This window comes from Pelodiscus sinensis, chromosome 22 (assembly GCF_049634645.1).
Source record: "Pelodiscus sinensis isolate JC-2024 chromosome 22, ASM4963464v1, whole genome shotgun sequence".
NCBI lineage: Eukaryota > Metazoa > Chordata > Testudines > Trionychidae > Pelodiscus > Pelodiscus sinensis.
The window spans coordinates 989,440-1,014,640 of NC_134732.1; the positions used below are offsets into that span (position 1 = coordinate 989,440).

The 25,201-nt window shown below is 58.9% G+C and overlaps 1 protein-coding gene across 3 annotated transcripts in view; it reads right to left on the reverse strand.

The window, feature by feature from the left end:
- Positions 1-25,201, reverse strand: part of NSMF (NMDA receptor synaptonuclear signaling and neuronal migration factor) — a 49,218-nt gene that overhangs the window by 21,571 nt on the left and 2,446 nt on the right. Inside the window, exons 1-5 of one of the 3 annotated variants that reach the window (XM_075905231.1) lie at positions 17,984-18,056; positions 16,925-16,986; positions 7,603-8,082; positions 4,702-4,777; positions 2,403-2,471 (exon numbers count right to left, since the gene is read on the reverse strand). In XM_075905231.1, coding sequence (XP_075761346.1) covers positions 2,403-2,471; positions 4,702-4,777; positions 7,603-8,082; positions 16,925-16,986; positions 17,984-18,051 — 755 coding nt within the window. In that variant the 5' untranslated portion in view covers positions 18,052-18,056. Of the gene's footprint in view, positions 1-2,402; positions 2,472-4,701; positions 4,778-7,602; positions 8,083-16,924; positions 16,987-17,983; positions 18,057-25,201 lie in introns of those variants that run through there. The other 2 variants (XM_075905233.1, XM_075905232.1) reach the window with 2 other exon arrangements.

Sequence of the window (25,201 nt, forward strand, 5' to 3'; positions counted from 1 at the left end):
CAGTCCACAGCTCTACCGGGAGGCCACATTCGCCACCCAGGGTCAGGCCACGGGCTCCTTTGGATGGGTATCCAGGCCAGCCCACCGCTGCCATTCAGCCACATACACCTGGAGTCCTGCTACTGGCCAGGGCCTGGCAAGCAACGGATCCAGTCACAAGGGTGTAATGGGTATGGGGAAGTGCAGCTTTCACGTCTATTTCACCAGGGTAATGCACAAACGTTCGCACGCCTGCCAGAGCGAGCATGCACTAGAGCTACCCAATGCTCATCTCCTGCCACCAGCTGTGGCATTAGCAAAACCCGCCCTGTCCAATGGCCGCTGCCCTCGCCAGGCCCCTGGGGCAGCCTCTGCAGTATCGGAGCATTCTCGAGCTGCGGTGAACGCCGCGAGCACAGCCTGGCCTGTGCCCCGGGCACGCCAGAGGAACCCCGAGCAGTGCCGAGAGCCAACTCGGAGGCTCTTGGGGGGCTGTGTCCTGCTGCCCACGGGGGAGCAGCAGAGTAAACGGATCCCTTCCCCTACCTCCCCAGAAAGAAACGCTCTGGAAAGGGAGGACAAGATCTAGGCACCAGGCTGGACCCCCCATCTGGGCTGACGTGTGCCTGAGCCCACGAGGCGCAGCGGTGCCCTTTGCAGGCGGAGCAGTCACAGGTATGACGGCGCCAGGCCCAGGACGCGCCGGCCTGTCAGCGTGGAGGGGAGTCGGGGTGAATTCCCAATGCCTGCGCAGCCCAGGGACGTAAAAGCCCCTTTACTCGGCTAACTGGTTACACGCTGTTTGATCGGTTAACCAGCTAAGCGCCCCTGCCGTGGACGGGGGTTGCTCTGGCCGAGCTAGACTGCCCCGTCCGCGGGGGGCGCTGCCTCACTCACACCCGTCGCAATCTGATCGTCTCGTCTAAGCTGTCGAAACTCTGTCAGTCCAGCCGGGCGCAGGAAGTCCCCGTTGCGTTCAGAACCGAACCAGACGCGGTTTCTCTTCCTATCGCTCCTTGGCTGCCAGCCCCAACCTGCGCAGCCACAACTCCAGACCCGGGGGCACCCACCCCCAAGTCCTGCGAGAAAGCTGCAGCCCGTCCCCAGGAGCAATTTCCCAGCCTGCGCTGCAGCCAGGGCAGCCTGGACGGAGGAATTGCCACGCTCCATAGAAGCCCTTTCGGGTCCCTGGAGAGATCAGTGGGATTAGGAGAGTTGTGCAAGTTCGCTGGCTTCTCAGCGAGATCCCCAGGGACTCGACCCTACCCCCCTTGTGCAACATTTCACCGGGCAAGTGCCACGGCCCTTCCACCCCCACAGCTGCTGCCGGAGGGCCCAGAGCTCCAGAGGACACGCCCACGAGTGCCACGCGCCAAGGCACAAGACCAGCAACATGCACGCCCACGGCCCAGATGCACTGCCCTGGTCGGAACAATGCTGCAGCTCCAGCTGCTGCTCACATTCCTCCCGCCAGGGGAACGGCCTCGCAAAGAGCTTCATGGCACGGCACGGCCTGAGTCCAAAGCAGCAGCTGCATTAGCCAGAGAGAGCCCCAGCAAATCCACTTTACTCACTGCAACCAAAGCCCCTCTCGGTCCGGCCTGCTCCCACCACCAGGACCCCTTGCTCTGCCCTCGACTGACGGCTCCGCCACCTTCTCGGGGGCCCAGTAACTGGCCGACCTGACTGCTGTGTACAACCACGGCTGGTGAACAAGGCACGTGCTGCCACGCAGGGGGACACACGCCACCATCTAGGCTCCTCTGAGCCTGCTCTTTCTTTTTAAAGAGACACTGTTTAGTCATTTACAGGGTCTTTGTCTTTCTTGTTTCTCTCCATTGCTGCTGAAAAAGGAAGCTCTGAAAAGGAGTCTAAACAAGGCCTTCTCCTCCCTGCCAACTTCATCCGTTTGTGTTGGCCCTCCCCCCGCTCAGGTCTGAATTTTTCTCCCTCTGTTTTGAATGGAACTGCAGCAAATATGGCTGTTTTTAATCGCTGACATCAATACAGAGACTTAGCCTGTCCCGCCAGGTGCCAAAAACGCAAGCATGCTGGTGCACTCGTGACAGTAGAAAGTTCAGCAACTGAACTTTCAGCATTTAACTGGCCGTCAGCGCACATAGTTAATGAAAAAATATAATTAATTGCCTCAAAGTTACGCACCTTCAGTTCCGAGTCTTAATACCCTGCCTGTTTTTCTTTAGAGCTACTTGACTGGCTACCCCTGTAAGAAGACTGGCGACTGGCTAGCTTGCTGACCATTGACTCACTGTCTGCAGACTTGCAGCATGGCCACCACCGGCATCCTCACTAAACCAGCCACACAGGCAAGGAACAACCACCCTCACCATCGTCAAGCGTCGCTGATGACGCCCAACGGGCCCATGCAACACCAGGCAAGGTTACAGGGAAACAGGCCCTACCTCTGAATAACAGCTGCCGAATCATTCTCCCGTTTCCGTCTCTTCCTCTCTGCGTAGCCCCTGAACGCCCTAGGAAGCCATCGCAAGCCATTAACCGACTACATGGCTCTGGACGGAAGACAACACGAGACAGACAGACAGAGAGAGCAAGCTCTCGCCAGACGGAGGGGCACACTAAAGCGCTGGCCACACGGAACCAGAGGCAAGTCCAGGGCTGGCTGAGAGCAGACCATCAAACCGTTCGGCACAGGCTGCGCACAGCTGTGACCTGAGGCTGGAAGGTTGCTGCTCCCAAGCTAGCACAAGGATGCCCAAAGTAGGGTCTGCAAAACGGCTGACGCTAGCCTCCTCCGTACGCAGTCAACATGCCACCGGTGCCACGCAACACCCAGGGGCGCTGGAGCCACGTGCAGGGTCGGGCGCCGAGAGCCGCTGAACTAACCTGTCTGATAGAAACACCCCCGCGCCCCTTGTCCCACCTGTCCTGCTGGATCGAGCTGGGGCCTGGAGGCGCCATGGCAGAGGGGCAGCCCTCAACCACCTGGCCCGTGGCCCACGCAGCCTCCCTGTGGGGGAGCCCTGGGAAAAGGCGACGGGGGTTCCGCCCAAGCAGCGAGCACAGGCCGTACTTACGAGATGCTAGCGATCCCAGGAGCGGCAGAGGAAGGGAGAGAGAAGAGACGTGCATTAGTGCTCAGCCCGGCTGGCCATTCTGCATGTCGAACCCTCCTCACCAGGCACGGAGGAAACGCCCCTTGAAATCCCCCTGCCCGTCAGAGCCTGCGAGAGCCGGACTCCAGGCCAGCACACGGCCTGTCACCCCGAACTGGCAGGAGCCCAGCCAAGAGCACCACGTCCGCTGCCTGGACTCTCCCCATACGCTGGAGCAACGAGCCAGTCGCCGGCAGAGCAGCCGAAGCAGGGACCTTGGCCGGACTAGGAGCCTCCGCAGGTTTGCCTGGACTTGCTCTGCCTGTGCTGATTGGCCGTTTGCTCCAGCTGTCTCCCCATCACCTGCCCCCCCTTACACCCTGCATCCCACATGGCCCGGCTCAGCCCCTTCCCTCGCCTCTGCCCTCCAGGGACTGAGCCCACCCCAGTCACCCCACCAAAGCGAACCCCGGCACGGCCCTGCCGCTTGCCATCATCTGCTGGTGACGGCCAGGGCGCTCCGGCCCCGCCCCGGGCTGTTTGGCGCGGCGACTCCCTGCACAGCACCTAGTGACGGCGCCTGGCGTGGCCGACCCTTGGGCTACTGTAACAAACATGCCCAGTAACCAAACCCCGGGATCGCCTTGTGCCAGGGCGACGGAGGCTCCAAACTGTCTCTTGCCCTGCCCTCTCCACAGCTGCCTTAGCCGCGAGCTCCTCCTGCACTAGCCCTACTGCTCACCAGCGCGGGGCGCAGCCGCCCTGGCGTCAGAAAACTGGCCCCGGACGGTTCTGGCCTGGCTTCGGGTATAGCCCAGGGAATGAGTGCAAGGCCCGGGAGTGGGCAGGTGCCTAGGGGGTCGAGCTGGGAGTCGGGGATCAGAGCCAGGGTTGGTGCCGGAGTCAGAGCTGGGGATGAGCCGAGGATCAGACGTGGAGCTGGTAGCCAGGGACACAACACAGGGGCAGGGACAGGGAGAGAGGCATGACAGCTGTTCCCAGGTCTGATCTGATCTCTCCTCTCTGGCTAGTTTCTCTTTGTCTCTCTTACTCAACTGCGGGCCCTGCCCCAGCGCGGAGACCCGGGCCCTGCCAGCGGCGACAAGAGCAGCCACCTCCCAGGCGCTCAGCTGAGGCGGCAGCAGCAAAGAAAGCAACCGAGCTGATTCCCAGCGGCAGCGACCTGGCAGACAGCTCTCGCCACAGGCCCCACGCCTGGGGCATGGCCCAAGCTCCAGCCCAGAGCCAGGCGAGAAGGAAGTTAACTGAACGGAGGGGCAATGCATGGGTCAGAGGTCGCTCCGGAGTGCGAACACGACACCCCCGGGACAAGTTCCAGAGACCGAAGTGCTCCCTGTGCTGGGCCATGTCGGCGGGAGAGGCTCTCCTGCTGACGGAGCTTCCGCCTCTTGCGGTGCCCACGGGGGTGTCGCGGTGCCGTGCAGACCTGCCCCGAGCGACTCAGGGAAGGAGTGACAAGCCTGCAAGGGGGTAAGAGCGACTGGGCAAAGGACGAGGTCAGCCCTTCCCGCCCTCCGCGCCCAAGCGTGCCGTTGTGCCAGACGCGAGCCGGGACTCTCCCCTGCGATCACGCCCGGCCCCCGACCGCGAGGCCAGAGGCTGGCGCGGCAGCAGCCGTTTCACTTACGCTTGCATAGTTGTGGTAGCGGTTTGGAAAGTGAAGAGATTCTCCTTGGGGAACCAGGTGCGAACAGGGACGTCATCTGGAAGAGACAGAGCTCGCACTGAGTGTCCGGCAGCGAGACGGAGAAAAGCCTCGGGGGAGGCCATGTTAGTCCGCACCCTTCAAACGGCGAGTGGGCGCCGGAGGGCATGCTGCCGGTGCTACATCGCTAGGTGCGCGGGACTGCCCTCTTCCCCAGGCGCAGGGAGATGGGCCCTTTGAACGGCCTCCCTCTGCACCTCTTCTCAAACAGCCAAACAGGCCTGAAGGCTGCAGGTCCTTTCCGCTGCTCGGAAAGAATCCCGGCCAGTTTGCTGGCTCTCCCGTGCCCACCCACATCGTCTCTCGCCTGCTGCAGCAATGGGAAAGGGCAGCTGAGCACGTGTCTGACCCAGGAGACGTGTGCATCTGCCCTGTCTGTGCACACATCACACCCCCGGCTGCACCTCTCCGGTGTGTCCGCCTAGCGTGGTACCCGGGAAGCCATCCCGCGAGGAGGAGAGAGGGGACTGTATTCACAGGGGAGGTCGGACAGGGCGCCGGGCCGCCCCGCGACACCCACACAACCAATCGGTCCTCTGCGTATAAACGGTGCTGCACCAACCAACGGCTGCTTTTCCCCAGCTCCCTTGCTGGGCCTCGATCGCCAGGCTGGCTGCGTCCTGCCTGCCTCGGGGCCGGGGGCCTGATGGGCTGCGATTACACCCTGGAGGCGTTCGGCTGGTTTGGTCAAACCAGGGAGGCTCTGCCAAATCCCCGCGAGCAGCCGGGATGCAGGGAGCCCCGAGACTCAACGTGCTTCCCAGGACACAGAGGAGGTGACCTGCCCCCCTGCTCCCGAGCCGCGGCAGAGAGAGGGGCGCGCCGGCCGGGCTGGGCGTCCCCGCAAGCCAGGGCTGAGCACCGGGCATCGGGCAGCGTCTCCTCCACTGGCTGAGGGTTCCCGAGGCCTGGGCCGCCCTCCGTGTGGACCAGAGCTCTCCGCGCCTCAGAGCAGGGCAGTCCACCCGCTCCGAGCTGTGAACACCAGCCTGGCCACAAGCAGCCGAGGCGCGGAGCTTCCCCTGGCGACTGCATTAAGCACCTGCCTGCACTGGCAGCCGCCGGACGCCCTGGGTCACTAGCCCCAGTGACGCCCTCCCGAGACGCCAGCCCGACTGCCTGCCACCCGCACCTCCAAGGCCAGCAGATGCACAAGAGCCCCAGCTCTGGAATGGGTGCCAGCATGAAAACCCAGCTGAGACTGGGTCGGACTGGCCTGGAAGGCAGCACCCCTGCAGGGCAGGGCAGGGCAGGGCAGGGCAGGGCAGGGCAGGGCAGGGCAGGGCAGGGCAGGCATCCAAGGGAACCGGGGTCTTGCTGCTGGGGCAGCGTTCCGACAGCTTTTGCCTTGCCATGGAGGAACACTTTGCTATGCCCCATTTTACTCCATTTTCCACCCGGCAGCCAGGGGCTCCCCTGGGCTGGGATTCCCCACAACCAGGGTGACCCCACTGGAGGCTGGAGCTACCGCGCTTACGGAGACGCAGCGGCAGCTTGGGGCGGAGATGCTCTTGCGTGATGGGCGTGAGCTCTCCCACCGGCTTAATCACCTGCTTGCGTTGGCACTCCCCACGGCCACGCCGGGGCTGGGGCGTGACTCACGCTGCCCGGGGGAGGCTGCGAAAGCCAAGCCCAGATAAATCTCTCAGGGGCCCCAGAACAGCTCGTGCGGCGCAGACCCAGGCTAACACGGCTGCCTTCCGAGTCGTACTGTGACCTCACACGGCCATGACACAAAGCGACCCTCTGCCAGGGCGCAGTCACGGCTGAGAAAAATAAAGGGAAACTTCTCAGCTTTTGATGAAAGCAAAATGCTGCCGTTTGCCAGTGTGGGGCTCTAGGGGAGCAGTTCTCCACATGCTGGATGCCCAGAGAAAAGCGCGGCTCTTACTGGGGGCTGCAGCGTGGGAAAAACCAGGGGCTTTTCTCTCCAATCGCCCAGGTATGAATTTTGGTGCCGAGGCTTGGACGCGAGATCCCTCGCCTGATCCTCCTGACATTTCGCATGCTCGCAGATGATCAGGGCAGAGCCAGCCTGGGAGCTCCCTCAGATTTGCTTCTCCTTGCAAACAAGCCCTGAGCCCCCCCGTAGCTAACCTGACACCTGTCTCAAGAGCGGTGCTGCGTGCGAGAGCCGAGCGCACAATGTCAGCGCCTCTGACGCTGGCGCGGACCCGGCAGAGCCAGAGGCAGCGGCACATGTTGAGTGGAACATGCGCACAGGTCACGGTGACGAAAACAACGTGACGAAAGCTTGAGAGTGGAAGGGAATCAAAGGGCTCGGTGCCCCAGACGAGGACTTTCCGTCACTGTGCCTGAAGAGGGGCACGGTGTGCGGGGCAAGCAGGCTGCCGGGGGGGAGAAGGCCAATTTTCTATATCTAGCCAGGCGTTCTGCAGGGGAGCCCGGCACAGCGTCCCTGCACCCACCGTAGCACAGCCCAGAGCTCTGGCGGCCTCCAGCAGACACGGTACGCCATCCCCTGGCCACTCAAGGGGCTCTGGCGCTCACTGGTAGGCTGTGCCAGGCCGGGAGCCAACAGCCGGACTCCCATGGCCGCCCGGCTGCGCTTCCGGCAGGCTGCCTCCTGCTGCCAAACACAGGATCCCAACAGTGCAGCCTCCCGACTGGCCCACTCGACGCTCCCTGTTCTGCCACCTCCCCCTGCCCAGCACTGGCACCACGCGCCAGCGAGCCCGGGCGCTACGGGCCCAAGCCCTCTCGGCCGGTCCCTGGAGAGTCCTGTCTGGAGCACGGGAGAGGTGCAGCAGCCCGTGTCAAAGGGCCCCGCCCCGCCCCGCCCGCTGGGCACACGACACTTACCAGACACTCGGTCGATACTGTACATCCGCTCCAGCTTCTTCCTGCGCCAGCTGGTCTCCCGGGACTGGTGCTGCTCCAGGTCGAAGGAGTGCTGTGAGTGGGCCGCCAGCCGCGCACAGGTGGGGCACTCCCTGGAGCCCTGCCGACCGCCAGCCCAGCCCTTGCAATGCCTGCCAACGCTGTGGGAGCTGCCCGCGCCCTGCAGGGCCCGGCCATGGGGGCAGGCCTCACGGCCGGGGCCTTTCATCACCACCAGCTCCAGGCTCTCGCTCCCGTGGTCTGACAGCATGGGCCGCTCCCCGGAGATGGTGTACACCCGCGCCGACAGCCCCTCGCTCGGCAGCTGCTCCGCCCGCTCCTCCGAGAAGCTCCGCTCCAGCTTGCCATCGGAGAGGACGGACAGCCGGCGCTTGTTCTGAGCCGCCTGCTGCAGCTCGGGGGAGTCTTCCTGCCCCAGGTAGGAGTCCGCTAGCAGGTGATCTGAAACAGAGGGCAGACGCTGCGGGCTGGGGCCTGGTTCGCTGTGTGGACGAGGGAGGACAGATACACCGGGACCCGCTGCCCTCGCACGCCTCACGCCTGGGGCCGACCCAAGGGGCAGTTCTGCTTTGCAAACTGGCTCAAGGAGCACACCGCGGGCCCAGGCGTTCTTTGGGTGCCGGATCGCTTTCTGCATCTGTTGTTTAAAAAGCAGGAGAGCAGGAAGCAGCAGTTCTCTGAGTGCCCAGCAAATCCAGAGGAGCTGACCCCCACGGTGAGGGAGCCCTGTGTCAGGGGCCCAGCAAGCCGCCCTCAGCCCTGCTTGTAAGCCGCCCGGAAAGGAGGCAGCAACACAGCTCTGCGTGGCGTGAGGAGCCGACGCCCGGCGGGGAATCGCAACGTAATCTCCGCTCAGAGCACGGGCACGGGGCCAGGAGATCTCCGACCCATTCCCAGCCCCGGTTACTCGTTCGGGGAAAAGAAGGGGCGTGCCCGGCCAGAGCCTTCCTAAAGGTGCCCCCAGCTGCCTCCCCCGACGGAAGGAGAAGTGCGGGGAGACAAACATCCAACATGGCCAGCGAGGCACCGTCCGGCCTGCTGGGACGCTGGATGGACCCTTCCTCCAGCAGCTCAGCACCCACGGCCAGCCCTGGAACCAGCCTCCGGAGAGCAGCAGCTGGCCAGGAGAGAGGGACAGAGACCTGCAGGGAGGCATCTGCAAACAGCCGACTCCACTGAGTCCTGCCCCCACTTCGCCCGTTTGCCTTTCGCCGCGGGGCCCCCGGACCGGTGCTAGCGACAAGCGAGTGGGACAGTCGCTCTGGGCTCTCGGGCTAACGGCAAGCGGGGTCCTGCCCACGCAGCGAGGGGTCTGCAGCACGGACAGCCCCGCGGGACACGGAGCAGCCCAGCCGAGATCCCTCCAGCTCGCTTCACTCGTGACGTAGGGAGACCTCGGGGATCCTGCAGTTTTGCTGCCCAGGGGAGCTGGGGGCATCTTTTCATGGCATTCACTGGCAAATCGTCTCGCTGCTCCCCGTGAGCCCCGGCGACACCACCAATGCGCAGGGTGGAGGAGGAGCAGTGGCCAAGAGCCCACTGCCACGTGCACCACGACCACAGAGAACAGCGCTACCCCGGACAGTGCCTCCATCGCCCACCCACACGCCCAGGGTCACTCCAGCAGCTGTCACTCAACAGCAGGCTCCCTTCCCCTGGACCCAGACACTAAGCTAGTTCGTTACAAGCTCCCAGACGCCGCAGCGGAGAACGCAGCCAGGCCCGGAGGAGGGCGCCCTCACACCCGTCTCTGCTCCAGCAAATCCCCTGTGAACAGAGCCAGCAAGCACACACCACGCTGGCAGCTCTGGCAGGGGTTACACACCCCATGCCCTGGGTTAAAGCTCCCACCCGGACAGAACACAGAAAGACCCTTGCCCACCCACAGGCTACCGGCCGGGATTGAACACGACATCACCAGGCTATTCAGGGAGATACACGACATCAGCTACACTTCCCGGCGAGGCCCAGGCAAGCCTGCAGATGGGCATGAATAGTGTGAATTTCAAATTCTGCTTTGAAAACTTGGTATCCACCCTGCAGTCTGCCAGGTTCCTCTGGATTTACACCAGCGTAAGTGACGGCAGAGCTGGCCCGCGATACGAACCGCCGAGTTAAACTTCTTGTGAAACGATTCCTAGTACTAACTACAGGCAGTCCCCGACTTACGCGGATCCCACGTATGTCGGATCCGCACTTACGAACGGGGCTCTCTCGCCCCGGAGGTCGAGGTGGCGGATTGCTGCTGCGAGCTCCGGGGAGAGAAAGCCCCGTTCGTAAGCTGCTCCCGGTGCCCCTGGTCTGCTGGAGACCGTCTCCAGCTGGAGACCGCTGTGGCTCTGCTCCCCGTGTCCCTGGTCTGCGGGGGGGGGGGGGGGGGCGGGGGGGCAGCTAGTGTGCCCCCCTCCCCCAGCAGACCAGGCTTTTGTTGTGGACCCTGGGGCAGAGCAGCTGGGGCGCTGCCGATTGGTCCTGCAGCGCCGCTCTGGGCGCTACTGGACCAACCCGGCAGCACCCCAGCTGCTCTGCCCCAGGTCCTGATTCAGCCGCTGCTGGTCAGTTTCAGCAGTGGCTGAATCAGGACGCCTGGGGCAGAGCAGCTGGGGTGCTGCTGGGTTGGTCCAGTAGCGCCAAGGAGCGAGGAGCGGTGCTACTGGAGCAACCCAGCAGCACCCCAGCTGCTCTGCCCCAGGCGTCCCCAAGTCAGCCGCTGCTGAAACTGACCAGCGCTGACTACAGGAAGCCCTAGGCAGAGTTGCTCTGCCCCAGGCTTCCTGGAATCAGCCACTGATCAGTTTCAGCAGCAGCTGACTTGGGGAGCTTGGGGTTCTTAAGTTGAATCTGTATGTAAGTAAGAACTGGCGGTCAGTTTCAGCAGCGGCTGAATCTGGATGCCAGTTCCGACTTACATACAGATTCAACTTAAGAACAAACCTACAGTCCCTATCTTGTACGTAACCTGGGGACTGCCTGTACTCCAAAAGTGGGACGGGCCTTGCTCTCGCTGTCACTGGGGTGGCTCTCGCCTGGCCCGGATTAACAAGTGGCTTGCTGCTAAAGAGCGAGGAGTTTTCACACCGAAATAGCCTTCGTCTCTGCCTGCCACCCCATGCGCCGTCACTCACCCCATGGGTCTTTCTAGCCAAAGGTTCAGCATCTTCCAAAACAGTCCCATTTGTCAAGGCAGGAGAAACATTCAGATGAAAAAGAATTCAGGGAAAGTTTGACTCCACAGGACAGTTAATAATGAAAAAACGGGGTCTCCGCCCACGAATCCTGCTCAAGACGCATCCCCGCTCTTGCCGCTCTGCCGTGGCTGTGGGCGGGATCACTCCATGTTGTGCACTGGGCATGGCAGACATGGCTCAGCTGCCAGGTGGCCGGGCAGAGGCAGAGAGCTGGGTGTAGGGTCTGTCCCCCCAGGGGAGCCAGTCACAGCTGACAGGAGGCAAAGCTGAACTAACCCTGGGCAGTGATGTGCACTGCAGGGAGCAGAGAGGCAAGAACCAGGAGATTTCCGGACCTGCCTTGGTAGCCATCGGAAGCAGACCACTGGTCCCACCCTCTTCCTATCTCAGAAAGGAGCCACGTTCGTCTGGATCTGCAAAAACAACCAGCAGTCCTGGGGCACGCTGGAGACTAACAGATTTATTGGGGCATCAGCTTCCATGAGTCAAACCCACTTCATCAGAGGCATGGACTGGAAATCACGGGATACGCGCCATCCTGCACCAGCTGTTAGCTACAGGCTAAACGGGACAGCGCCTGCGCCGCCGGCTACACGGACACACAGAGCAGGAATGGGAACGCACAGACGCAGAAGAGCATTCCGACCTCGGGGCACTCAGCAACAGGCTGAACAGCAGCCACCCCACAAAAACCCTTCCCTGCCAGACTGCCAAGAGAAACAGCCGAGCCGCAAGTCACGGGCAGAGTGAACGTGCTCAAGCTCAGATGAACAGGGCCTGGGAGTGGTTGTCTCCCTACAAAGGCCATTTCCCCTCTCTTGCCACTCACACCTCCCCACCAGCTCCTGGGACCGAGCCACGTCCGCCGACTGAACCGGCCTCCTTAACACTGGTCCTGGACGTGACTAGCCCCTCTCTTGACACGCTTGTCCACAAATACCCCTGCCTCTGCCATTTCCTGACCAAGTGGGTTTTACCCACGAAAGCTTCTGCCCAAATAAACCCTTTAGTGTCTGAGGGGCCCATGAATCCTCGTGGTAACTGCTGCTCAGTTTCATTTCATCTCCACATCCTTCCTGTCACCTCTCCCAAAACCACTGCTCCACCGCAGCCACACCAGCCCCGGGCGCTGGGTCCTGCCCGCTCTCTGGGCAAATGGGAAAGGTGCAACCTGACTAGTTCTCCTCGCTCTAGCCCCCTCTGCTCCCTCCTCTCCCCACGCACACTAAGCGGCCGCCCTGCAGACCGGCATAGGAGCAGGACGATCAGGGCTCCGGAGCGGATTCCTTTTCAGCCCGATTACCGCACCGACTGGCAAGCCGAGGCATGGCACGTGGACTCGAACTCGGAGCCAGACCCCGGCTGCTCTTCACAGCTCTCCCCAGAGCAACGCCGACTGACACCAGCTGCCGACTCCTGCAGAGGCCGCTGATGCCAGGCGGTGCCATCTGTGGTGGGTTTTGTAACGGGGACGCTGGGAGCCGGCAAGCACAAGGCTCAGAGCAAAGAGCAGATGGCAACGGAGGTTACTTAGCTGCCCAGCACAGTCCTCTTTCCCTAGTGCCTTTGCTCGTCCTGCGGGGCAGTGGGGCAGGGCCCAGGCTCTCACTCCAAGGACCCCCCCCGCCTTCGTTTCTCTCATGGTACCAGCCCGTGGGAAGGTACGTGGGGGCGTGTGCAGCTAGTCTACGGAGCCAGGGGCGCAACACGTGGGCAACGCTCCCTCCCCACTGCCTCCACCAGGCCCGCCAGAGGGGGATAAAGAGGGCAGGTTCCCAGCGTTTCAAAGGGATCCGGAATGCTCTGGCAGTGGCGGTGGCCGGAGCCCCGGGACCCTTTAGCATTCCCACCAGGGATGTTAAATTTCGATTCACAGGCAGTGGGATTTCCATCGACTATTCGATTGGTCGATGAGGACGGGCGCGGCATTCCGCCTTTGAAACGTGCCTGGAGCCGGGGCCAGCGGCGTCCCCCACTGACCCTGGGATCCATGCGGCGCTTCCGCTTCGAAACGCCCTTGTCCATTTCCCAGTTGGATCGCCGCCGCTGCGCCCCTGCCCCTTCCCACGGAGCTGAAGGGAACTGGCTCCCCCCAGCACCCGCTTAACTCCTCTTTGTGACAGAGGCAGCAGGGGGGGAGCGTCTAGCCGCTTACATCCCTGATTCCCACGACAGCTCTGAGCGCCGCAACGGGCGCTCTGCACAGCTCTGCGGAGGGGACTGCCCTCGGCCCCGCCCCTTGTGTCTGAGGCTCCGCCCCTCCTGGAGCAGAGCTGGCCCCACCCACCTTGCTCCCAGGCCCACAGTGGCTGTGGCCCCACTGCCCTCCAACAGTTTAATTAGCCCACAGGCTCTTGAGATGCGGGATCTCACTAGGCACTCGTCCAGTGCCGAGCACACTGCAGGCTTCAGGGCCCGACCACAGCGTAAACAGTGAATAGTAGAGAGAGCAACCCCGGGGCTCTCTTCAGAGCCCTAACCTGCCTGCAGGTCTCCCCAAGGGAAGCCTTTCACATGCCAAGGCACAGGCAACGCAGCCGCACACCCAGTGCACCACTCCTCGCTGGGCATTCCCATGCACACCCAAGATCCAGTGCTGCCCGGGGACAGGTGCTCTGGAGCCAATGCAGCACAGCACGCGCTTCCCTGCAAGCACTTCGTTTGCTCCACACAAGCCAGAGGGACGCCTCCGTATCGGAAAGGGAAGCGCAGTTTGCAGACGACAGCCAGAAAGCTGCGGAAGCAAACCCGCCGCGTGCAGACAGGCCAGCATGCGGCCTCTGCTTGTGGGGACAACGAGAACTCGCACCCCCAGAAGCCCCGTTGCACTGAACAGACAATGGCCGTCCTACGCGGGCCCTGCCTGTGGGGCACCCGGGCTCCCTGCGCAGGGAGTAGCCCTTCCCGGGCTGCCCGGGCCCACTGGGGACAGAGGCTGCTCCAGACGAAAGCAGCCCCCGTTTGTGGTGACCCCCTGTGGGGCTGGAGCGCCTCTCCAGGACCCGTGAGCATTACCCATTTCGGACGATGCTGACTGACTAACCGGGGAAACCGGTAATAGGGTTTTACGCCCTATTCAGTAAGTCGCTCCCGTCGGGTTTTACGCCCTAGTCAGCAAGTCGCTCCCGTCGGGTTTTACGCCCTAGTCAGCAAGTCGCTCCCGTCGGGTTTTACGCCCTAGTCAGTAAGTCGCTCCCGTCGGGTTTTACGCCCTATTCAGTAAGTCGCTCCCGTCGGGTTTTACGCCCTATTCAGTAAGTCGCTCCTGTCGGGTTTTACGCCCTAGTCAGCAAGTCGCTCCCGTCGGGTTTTACGCCCTAGTCAGTAAGTCGCTCCCGTCGGGTTTTACGCCCTATTCAGCAAGTCGCTCCCGTCGGGTTTTACGCCCTATTCAGCAAGTCGCTCCCGTCGGGTTTTACGCCCTATTCAGCAAGTCGCTCCCGTCGGGTTTTACGCCCTAGTCAGTAAGTCGCTCCCGTCGGGTTTTACGCCCTATTCAGCAAGTCGCTCCCGTCGGGTTTTACGCCCTAGTCAGTAAGTCGCTCCCGTCGGGTTTTACGCCCTATTCAGCAAGTCGCTCCCGTTGGGTTTTACGCCCTAGTCAGCAAGTCGCTCCCGTCGGGTTTTACGCCCTAGTCAGTAAGTCGCTCTCGTCGGGTTTTACGCCCTAGTCAGCAAGTCGCTCCCGTCGGGTTTTACGCCCTAGTCAGTAAGTCGCTCCCGTCGGGTTTTACGCCCTAGTCAGTAAGTCGCTCCCGTCGGGTTTTACGCCCTAGTCAGTAAGTGGCTCCCGTCGGGTTTTACGCCCTATTCAGCAAGTCGCTCCCGTCGGGTTTTACGCCCTAGTCAGTAAGTCGCTCCCGTCGGGTTTTACGCCCTATTCAGTAAGTCGCTCCTGTCGGGTTTTACGCCCTAGTCAGTAAGTCGCTCCCGTCGGGTTTTACGCCCTATTCAGCAAGTCGCTCCCGTCGGGTTTTACGCCCTAGTCAGCAAGTCGCTCCCGTCGGGTTTTACGCCCTAGTCAGTAAGTCGCTCCCGTCGGGTTTTACGCCCTATTCAGTAAGTCGCTCCTGTCGGGTTTTACGCCCTAGTCAGTAAGTCGCTCCCGTCGGGTTTTACGCCCTAGTCAGTAAGTCGCTCCCGTCGGGTTTTACGCCCTAGTCAGTAAGTCGCTCCCGTCGGGTTTTACGCCCTATTCAGTAAGTCGCTCCCGTCGGGTTTTACGCCCTAGTCAGTAAGTCGCTCCCGTCGGGTTTTACGCCCTAGTCAGTAAGTGGCTCCCGTCGGGTTTTACGCCCTATTCAGCAAGTCGCTCCCGTCGGGTTTTACGCCCTAGTCAGTAAGTCGCTCCCGTCGGGTTTTACGCCCTAGTCAGCAAGTCGCTCCCGTCGGGTTTTACGCCCTAGTCAGTAAGTGGCTCCCGTCGGGTTTTACGCCCTATTCAGCAAGTCGCTCCCGTCGGGTTTTACGCCCTAGTCAGTAAGTCGCTCCCGTCGGGTTTTACGCCCTAGTCAGCAAGTCGCTCCCGTCGGGTTTTACGCCCTAGTCAGTAAGTCGCTCCCGTCGGGTTTTACGCCCTAGTCAGTAAGTCGCTCCCGTCGGGTTTTACGCCCTAGTCAGCAAGTCGCTCCCGTCGGGTTTTACGCCCTAGTCAGTAAGTCGCTCCTGTCGGGTTTTACGCCCTAGTCAGTAAGTCGCTCCCGTCAGGTTTTACGCCCTAGTCAGTAAGTCGCTCCCGTCGGGTTTTACGCCCTATTCAGTAAGTCGCTCCTGTCGGGTTTTACGCCCTAGTCAGTAAGTCGCTCCCGTCGGGTTTTACGCCCTAGTCAGTAAGTCGCTCCTGTCGGGTTTTACGCCCTAGTCAGTAAGTCGCTCCTGTCGGGTTTTACGCCCTATTCAGTAAGTCGCTCCCGTCGGGTTTTACGCCCTAGTCAGTAAGTCGCTCCTGTCGGGTTTTACGCCCTATTCAGTAAGTCGCTCCCGTCGGGTTTTACGCCCTAGTCAGTAAGTCGCTCCCGTCGGGTTTTACGCCCTAGTCAGTAAGTGGCTCCCGTCGGGTTTTACGCCCTATTCAGCAAGTCGCTCCCGTTGGGTTTTACGCCCTAGTCAGTAAGTCGCTCCCGTCGGGTTTTACGCCCTAGTCAGCAAGTCGCTCCCGTCGGGTTTTACGCCCTAGTCAGTAAGTCGCTCCCGTCGGGTTTTACGCCCTAGTCAGTAAGTCGCTCCCGTCGGGTTTTACGCCCTAGTCAGTAAGTCGCTCCTGTCGGGTTTTACGCCCTAGTCAGTAAGTCGCTCCTGTCGGGTTTTACGCCCTAGTCAGCAAGTCGCTCCTGTGGGGTTTTACGCCCTATTCAGTAAGTCGCTCCCGTCGGGTTTTACGCCCTATTCAGCAAGTTGCTCCCGTTCGGGGGAGGCTGATGGTTTCATGCGGGTTTTTAGTGGCTGCGCTGCCGGTGAAATGTTTTGTAACGACAGCCCTGGAGCCCCGTGTCTTTCCCTATGGAACAGGGACATCAGAGGGAGCAGCCGGGCAAGCTTCTCCCGTTATCGTGTCTCAACACCGACCTGTAGGGATGTAGCAAAACCTCCCTCAGAGTCTGACAGGCAAAGCCCCCGCCCGCCACACGCTGGCAAGGCACCGCTCGAGGAGTGAAGGCCAAGGCAGCTGTGGTTTTACCTGAGCCCGTTGCTAACATGGAGCTGTAGGCAGACACTGGGAGCAAGCCTGGAGCTGCTCTCAACCAGCCCTCATGGGAGACACCATAACGTGCACTAGGGCTCAACGGCACGAATCAGGCCTCTTCGCCGTGTGAAGACAGGGCCTAAGCGCGAGAGGCCAGCTGAGCCCCTGGTGATTTCAGACTGTACCTCCCTGCCCAGACTCCCTTCAAGGGAGGGCAGCTGCCGTGGCGGTTTTGGGATGGGCACCTCTCCCGTAACCACAACGTAGACCCCCAACACGCCATGGGAGAGCTCCTCAGCTTTCTCTTCTGCTGGACTATCTGGGGTGGGGCCCTTGCCTCTCCCTATTGTGACCGCACCCCCGGGGACACATCAGTACCAGCAGGACAGAGGCCACACCAGATTTCTCTTACCTGAGCCGTTTCTGCCCTCGGGGTGGTTCTGCGAAAGGTACTCGCCAAAGGCCCTTGCCGCTCTGAAAGTCCAGGAGGCAGATACCAAGAGAAAGGGGACAGGTTAGCACAGGAAGCGCCATTCGGGGCCCCACAGAGCACGTTCACGAGGCCTGTTTTCCAGAAGTCCCCTTGTTCCTCCCGCTACTTCCAGCTGATGCCAACAGAAATACACTGCACTGGGGAGGGGGCATCCTAGCCAACATGCCTCCACTTGCACGGGTCCGGCCCATCTCCCAGGACTGGTTAACGGTTACCTGGTAGGCGTTACCCGTTAAGGGTTACCGGTTACCGGTTACCCATCACATCCCTAGTAACACCTCAGAGGGCACCAGCAGGAAGCCATCCTGGCACCTGGGACAGTCCTAGCTTTCCAGGCTGAAGGGACTAGTCAGCGATCGCCTGAGCCGACCTCCAGCCTCGCACAGGCCAGAGACCCGTCCCAGGGCAGAGCTGCTAGGCAGGCAAACTGTCTTGTTTTAAAATGGCCAGAGATGAAATCCACCATGACCCCTGGCACTTGGGTCCCGAGGTTAATGACTCTGACTCTGAAACAACTGCGCCCTATTTCCAGGCTGATGCCCTGTGGCTGGCCTCTGCCTTGGGGACAAAGCGGGGGGAAGAATCCTTGTGCACCCATGCAGATGTCAGCCCCCCTACGGCGCTGGCAGTGAACAGGTCGAATTGTGGGGGCCTGACCCTGGGATGCCTCACTCCTACAAGGGGTAAACGGGGCAAAGCACACAAGCAAGGGCTCCCAGTATGAGCGAGGATCTGCACAGCCAGGCCCCTACGTGGCCGCTCCTTTGCAGCCACTTAACGAACCCTGGGGTGCAGGAAAGGAAGAGGCTGCCTTTGGGTGGGCTGGTGTGTTTAGGGTGTGGCACTCCCCCACCTCACTGCATGGCAGTGGCAACAGGAGAGCGGATCGGGGCTCACCTTGGCTGCTATGCCACACCTGCGAGAAGTTTTATACCAACAAAGAACCTGAAATTATTCAGATTCCCTTTAGGTTTCTACCTGTGGCAAAGACCCGAGCGCAGCTCAGTCCAATCGGTCTGCTCAGACACCCGGTTCTGATTGTCCATCTGTCCTAAAACCAGAGTGGGTCCCATTTGGTATCTTTTGAGGAATTGGCACCCAGTGACACGATGCCCCGTGTTCTTCACGCTAACCCTGTCATGCTATCATTACGGAATAACTTTATCGTCTTTTATTCAAGACAGGCCGTGGGAGGTACCATGGAAACAGCTGTCGTCTACTGATTGTGATTATCCTATTTAGCTGAATGGATCATTTTTGTATCTGAAGTTGTGAGTATTGTCTAGGCGTCCACTACACGTGACAAGTACCGGAGGGGGAGCCGTGTTAGTCTGAATCTGAAGTCCTGTAGCGCCTTAGAGACTGACAGATTTATTGGAGCATGAGCTTTCGTGGGCAAAGACCCACTTCATCTCTGCCCACGAAAGCTCATGCTCTGAGAGATCTGTCAGTCTATAAGGTGCCACAGGACTTCTCGTTATTTTTACTCCAAACGTGGTTACACCTGGGAAATGCCCGCTAGGCAGAATGCAGCCTGGCCGGCTGGACTGGCAGGGCCAGTAGGGAGAAGAACAGGTCTTAGAAGATGCTAATCTCCCACCGGGAGGCCCTCCTAAGGATGCCACGAACTGGCTATGGCCCTGCCGAGACACGTGACTAAGTCCTCTGGGCTCTCACTCCATCACAGAGCACGAGAGTTTTTCCACAGCCAGAAGCGGGAACTGAAAGTGGGAGCAACGTGCAGCCGCCGTATGCAAACGCTACGGGGGAGTGACGTCACTGAGGCGTCAAGAAAACGTCACAGTCCGTGGCACCAGGGGCTTTGGACTGACCTAAAGATCAGTGAGACGAGCACAGCACCAATGCAATATTCAGCCATTCCCCCCCCATGCAGATTCATGTCTAGTGTGCTGGCCACACTAACCCTTGGGTCTCCTCCTGCATTCCTGACTCAGGGTCCCGATTCCCCCCCCCTTTCCCCAAGCGTATCAGTTGCACTTTGCCAAGCTCCAGCTCCGCCCACAGGTCCACTCGCTCCATGCCAGGCTAGGGATGTTAAAGGTCAGTTAATTGAACAGTCGAGTAACCGCGTGAATTCTTATCGATTACTCGACTATTCTATAGCCCGGGGGAGGGACAGGGGGACTGTCAGCCAGAGCACTCCAGCACCAACCCCAAAGAGCCCCCTGCCACTCCACGCTGCTGCGTCCGATACAGGGCAACAGTGCGGGGGCAGCAGCCTCTGTCCAGGAGAGGCCTGAGCACCCAGACCTGGCGCAAGCTGGAACTGAGCTGGGCTGTCTGCCCGCCTGGCTCCTAATTCACTTTCAATGCAGAGCCGCAGCAGGGGTGGGTCCCGGACCCGGCGTGAGCCAGGACTGAACTGAGCTGCTGGCCAGCCTGCTAATAAATGTACTGGCAGGGGTGGGGTGGGGGCGAATGCGTGAACTCTATAGCATTAGACTTTTGCTTATCGGTTAATCGCCTGCACTATTCCAGACCCTTCATCTTATTTCTCTGCCCTCACCAGTTTTCACAGCTATTCCAGTTTAGCAACGTCTGCAAATGCCACGGATGCTCAGGGGACTCCCTCCTTCAAACCAGTAATTAATTTGGGAAGCTAAATTAAACCAGACCTGCTGTCAGTCTCTGCAGCAGGCAGCCCGCTCAATGCCAGCAATGTATTGGAGCTTGTTCTTTATTTAGAGTCTGTGACCAATGCACAATCTACAAGGCAATTTTCCTACCTAAGCCGATTTGAAGTCGTAACAATTTCATAAGACAGTACTGACTGCTTTACTAAAATCAGACACATGGCAGGTACTGTGTGTGTTATCGTACGCTAATTTCATCATTTGAAGCTTCAAAATAAAGAACAAGTATGCAGGAGCACACTCAGAAAGGTGCCCCTTCATTCCCACCCCAGAGCCTACACATCCTGTCTCAACCCAGCAAGGTTACGGCTAGACTGCAGGAGTTTTTCAGGATTCCCGAGATACAGTATCCCAGAAAAACTCTTCTGCATTCATGGATGCATTTGTTCTTCCACTTCCTTTAATGGAAGAGCAAACCTGATCTTTCGGTCACCCCTATAGTCCTCTTTCCCCAAGGAATACGGGGGCTTCCAAAAGAAGGGGCTTTTCTAACATTGGGTCCAGTCTAGACAGGCCTCTTCCTACAGAAGAATTGGGGAAAAAAGCAGCGGTTTAAGGGTTGGGGATAGCAAGTGATGGAGAGGAGGAGAAATCCCGCGCACGCCTGCCCCGGGGCTGACTCACCCCTCCTGCGCAGTGCAGGGAGCCCATGCTCCCTCCCACAGTACACCCAGCAGAGCAGCTAGTGCACTTCCGGAATCGCCGGAAGTGACGCTAAGCTGCGGGACTTCTGCCCATCCCTGGGATGCCGACACTACCTCCATGTTCACTGGAGGTAGGCAGTGGGGCTTCTTGGGGGTGGGAGGGAAATGAGGCCGGGGCGGACAGGACGCCTCGCGATCGACTGGTCGAGGCCTCGCAATCGACCAGTCGATCGCGATCGACCTGTTGGTGACCACGGGTCTAGACATAGCCTAAGAGGAAAAACAACTGAAGACAGTTGGCAGTTTATCGAAGGGATATTATTAAGGGTGCAAGAGCAAACTATTCCACTGCATAGGAAAGACAGGGACAAGAGACCACCCTAGCTTAGCCAGGGGATCTTGAATGACCTAGAAATGGAGTCCTACAAAAAGGGGACATTGTGTCAAATTACAAAGAGTGAAAATAAAGAACAAGTATGCAGGGGCACACTCAGAAAGGTGAAAGAACAAAATGAGCTCAATCTAATTAGAGACATAAAGGGTAACCAGAAAACATTCTACAAATATACTGGAAGCAAGAGGAAGACCAAGGACAGGGCAGGACCGCTGCTCAATGAAAAAGGAAAAACAGTAACAGAGAATGTGGAAATGGCAGAGATGGTTGACAACTTCGTTTCAGTTTTCACCCGAAGCTTGGTGGTGATTGGATGCCTAGCATAGGGAATGCTGGGGAAAGAGAGGTAGGGTCAGAAGTTAAAATAGGAAAAGAACAAGTTAAAATTACTGAGACAGGTTAGATGTCTTCAAGTCACTAGAGCCTGAAGAAATGCATCCTAGAACACTCAAGGAGCTGAGAGAGAAGGTATTTGAGCAGTTAGCTGTCAGCTCTGGAAAGTCATGGAAGTCGGGAAAGATTCCAGAAGACTGGAAAAGGGCAAATCTAGTGCCCAGCTATCAAAAGGGAAATAAGAACAACCCAGGAAACTACAGACCAGTGTCTGTGCCAGGGAAGATAATGGAGCAAGTAATTAAGGAATCCAGCTGCAAACACCTGCAAGATAATAAGATGACAGGTAATGGCAAGTGTGGCTTTGTCAAGAACAAATCCCGTAAAACCAACCTGGCAGCCTTTGACAGGATAACAAGGCTAAGGGGGAGGGGAGCAGTAGACGCGCTATACCCAGGCCAGTGGTGGGTAGCTCTTGGTCCACTGGCTGCCCTACTCCTCGCACCCCGTCTGCCCTACTCCTCCCCCACGCGCCTCTCACGCACGGGAGCCCTGCGCTTCCTCCTCCTCCCCCAGCACTAGGGAGGCTGTGGGATCTCCATCACTGGAGATATTTAGACACACATCTGTTAGGGAGGATCTATGTCGGAGTGGGCAAAATATGGCCCCATCCCCACATGCTGCTCAGAGCGGCTCTCTGAATGCTGCAAGGCCAGGGGAAGGGAGCGGCTTTGCGCGCTGCCCCTGCCCCAGCACCATCTGGCAGCTCCCGTTGGCTGGCACGTCCACCCACAGAACGGTCGTGCCCCAGAAATACTGACGGGCCGGGCACATGGTGTGGGAGCTCCAAAGAGCAGGGGGAGATTTCTGACACTTACACAGGCATGAGCAATGCAACACTGAACTGCAGCCACTTCTGGAGTGGAGCCAGCACCTGGTCACTCCCAGAAGAGTGGGGCATGTGGACCAAGGAAGCCTGGGCAGCCAGCTGTTCTCAGCAAGGGACTGATGATGCCCATGGAGCAGCCTGGGCCTTGAGCTTAAAGCCTCGTTTCAAAGACCCAACGTGCCACAAGCTGCACGGAAGTTAATGAGCCCACCTGGGAAAGCTGACGGGCTGAGTCAAACCGGCTGGGATTTGAATTTACGGTCTGAGGAACGGCAGGGAATTCAGACCAGTTGCTGAGCCACAATATTGCTCATTACATAACAGCAAACAAATTCTGTACCCTGCTGAGCAGCAGGGTCAAACCCGCGCGCCTGGAGATCCCGGCCGGCCGCACTCACGCCAAGCGACGGCCAGGAGACAGCGTGAGCGGGACGCCCCTCCTCAGGGGACGCCGCCGAGGGAAGGCCTTCAGCAGAAACTGGGACAATCCCACAGCGCCTCCCACCTGAGCGCGGGCTCCACCCAACAGCGCAGAGGCCCACGTGGACAGTCTCCTCCTCTCAGGCTACGACCACACGGTCGGTTTTTTCTGGAAGAGGATATGCAAATAGCACTCATTTGCATATCTTTTTTGATTCTTTTTGCAGAAGAGGCTTTGCCAATAAAAAGCCCCGTGTAGACGGGGCCGTTTGTTGAAAAAAACCATTTATGCAAGATCCCTTATTCCTCAAAACTCGAGGATTGTAGGGGAGCTTTGGGGGGCTTCTGACCTCCGTCCCACACCCTCAGTTTGGCAACTCTGCCAGGGGCGCTCCACAGGCCACAGCTAAGAACAGCCGCTGCGGTGGCCTGACAGGGCCCATTCAGCACGTGGCCTGGAACCGGTCAAGAGGCAGCTAGGAGTCCCTCCATGAGCATCACCCCAGCATCTTACCGGTCCTGTCCAGCAGTGCCAAGTGGACGAGAGTCTCTTGGCTGGACCCTGATCTTGGACTCTACAGCATTTCTAAGATCTGGGGAACACCCATCTCCTCCAGATCCAAAACGGGACACAACGGCAGCCAGAAACGATGCCCAGGCCGCCAGCATTAGCCATCTGTCAAAATCCACACCAGCATCCTCCCTCTGCCCCGAGAGAGCTGCCTTCTAATCCCACTGCGCCCAAGCAAAGCCACCGGGACTCCAGCTTCGGCGTCCTCACTCAGCGCACAGAACGTCAGCCGCGCTCACTGGGCAGAGGCCAAGGCCCTTGCTTCATTTGATGGACGCACGTCTTACCAACTAGAATACTCTGAACTCTGCCGCCTTCTTCACTCTCCACATCCCTTCCTCCCCTCCCCACCCTCACATCGGCGCCCGCCCGCCCAGCGCGAGGCTTTGCGTGTGTCCGCGCGGCACCAGTGGGGCTCCACAGAGAGCTGGAACATCGGGCTTTCTACCAGACAATTCCCCCTCCCCCCGTCTCCTTTGAAAAATCCACTTCCTCCAGTCTGCTCCCGAGTGAACGGCCAGGGCCGGAAGCAGACGTGGCCTGCGTGGACCTGCTGCCCACATGGAAGCAGCCTAGCAGCCAGCAAGAAGCAAAAGGCGAAGGTCTCTAGAGGGCTGCAGCTGTTTTTGCCATGCAGCAGACACGGGCCTGCTCTCTGTCATCTTCACGGCCAATATTCCACAGGCCGCCTGAGAGTGAAACTCGTCTAGATTTACAAAAAAAAAAAAAAAAAAATCCCAAGTACCATCAAGCGGCAGAGGTTTTTCAGGATCTCCCAGGAGCCGTAAGGACGGCCAGACTGGGCCAGACCAAAGGTCCACCTAGCCCAGTGTCCTGTCGGCCAACAGTGCCAACGCCAGGGAATCATCAAGTGATACCTTCCCGGATCCAGTCCCAGTTTTTGGCAAACAGAGGCTAGCGACACCATCCCTGTCCATTCTGGCTAATAACCATTGAGGGACCTAACCTCCATGAGCTTATCTAGTTTTTTAACCCTGCTATAGTCTTGGCCTTCACAACATCCTCTGGCAAGGAGTTCCACAGGTTGACTGTGCGCTGTGTGAAAAAATACAGAGGGACTATGTAAAGGAAACCTTTCAGAGGGTAAACGGAATGGCCTGAGACATCCCAAGAGGCAGGTAAATTTGGCTTATCACTGGATGGCTTTTTTATTACAGGAGGAATGGGAGCTCACCACTCTAGGAAAGCTACCACCAGCCATGTGGCCAGATGTGCAGAAGCCAAACCAGACAAATTCAAAGTATTTGACATTTACAAGCATTGAAAGGATTCACTCCCGATAAACCCTCTGATGCGCAGCTCATCAAGGCATTAAACTCCTGCCTCAGTGAGGCTGCCATTTGGCAGAGAGTATGATGAGCAAAACCGATTAATGATGGTAGCAAAGCTGGGAATACGCCCTGGGTAGAATCTTCACAGAGTAACTCTTCTAAGGTTGTATCATGAGCTATCTGGGCACAGAACACTTCTTCAAATGACCGGAGTTATGAGTAGGGGATATGAAAACTCGAAATAAACAGGAGAAGGAAAGGGGGGTCCAGAAAGATGCTCTGTCTCCCACCCCCCCTTCCTGTTTACTGGACAATGGGTGTTAGACCAAAGTAGATACAAATCAAAGTCAATAGATAGATCGCTAAGGCAGGAAGGATGCCATTTAGAAAGCTCTTCGCACCTCACAGCATCTTTCTCTAACTCCCCTTTCCCTTCTCCTATACTTCCTCTATCTTCATGATACCATCTACGGCTACGTCTATACTGGCCCCTTTTCCGAAAGGGGCATGTTAATTTCAGAGATCGTAATAGGGAAATCCGCGGGGGATTTAAATAAAAATGTCCGCCGCTTTTTTGCGGCTTTTAGAAAAGCCGGAAAAGAGCGTCTACACTGGCCCCGATCCTCCGGAAACAGCGCCCTTTTCCGGAGGATCTTATTCCTACTTCAAAGTAGGAATAAGATCCTCCGGAAAAGGGCGCTGTTTCCGGAGGATCGGGGCCAGTGTAGACGCTCTTTTCCGGCTTTCCTAAAAGCCGCAAAAAAGCGGCGAACATTTTTATTTAAATGCCGCGGGGGATATTTAAATCCCCCGCGGATTTCCCTATTACGATCTCTGAAATTAACATGCCCCTTTCGGAAAAGGGGCCAATGTAGACGAGCCCTACATGTTTTGATAGCCTATAAAGTGCTACCAGACCATTTGTTGTTTTTTCCTGTAACAGACTAACTCGGCTACCCCCTGAAGCTCTTTGAAGGTTGTTCGTTTGAAAACATTTAG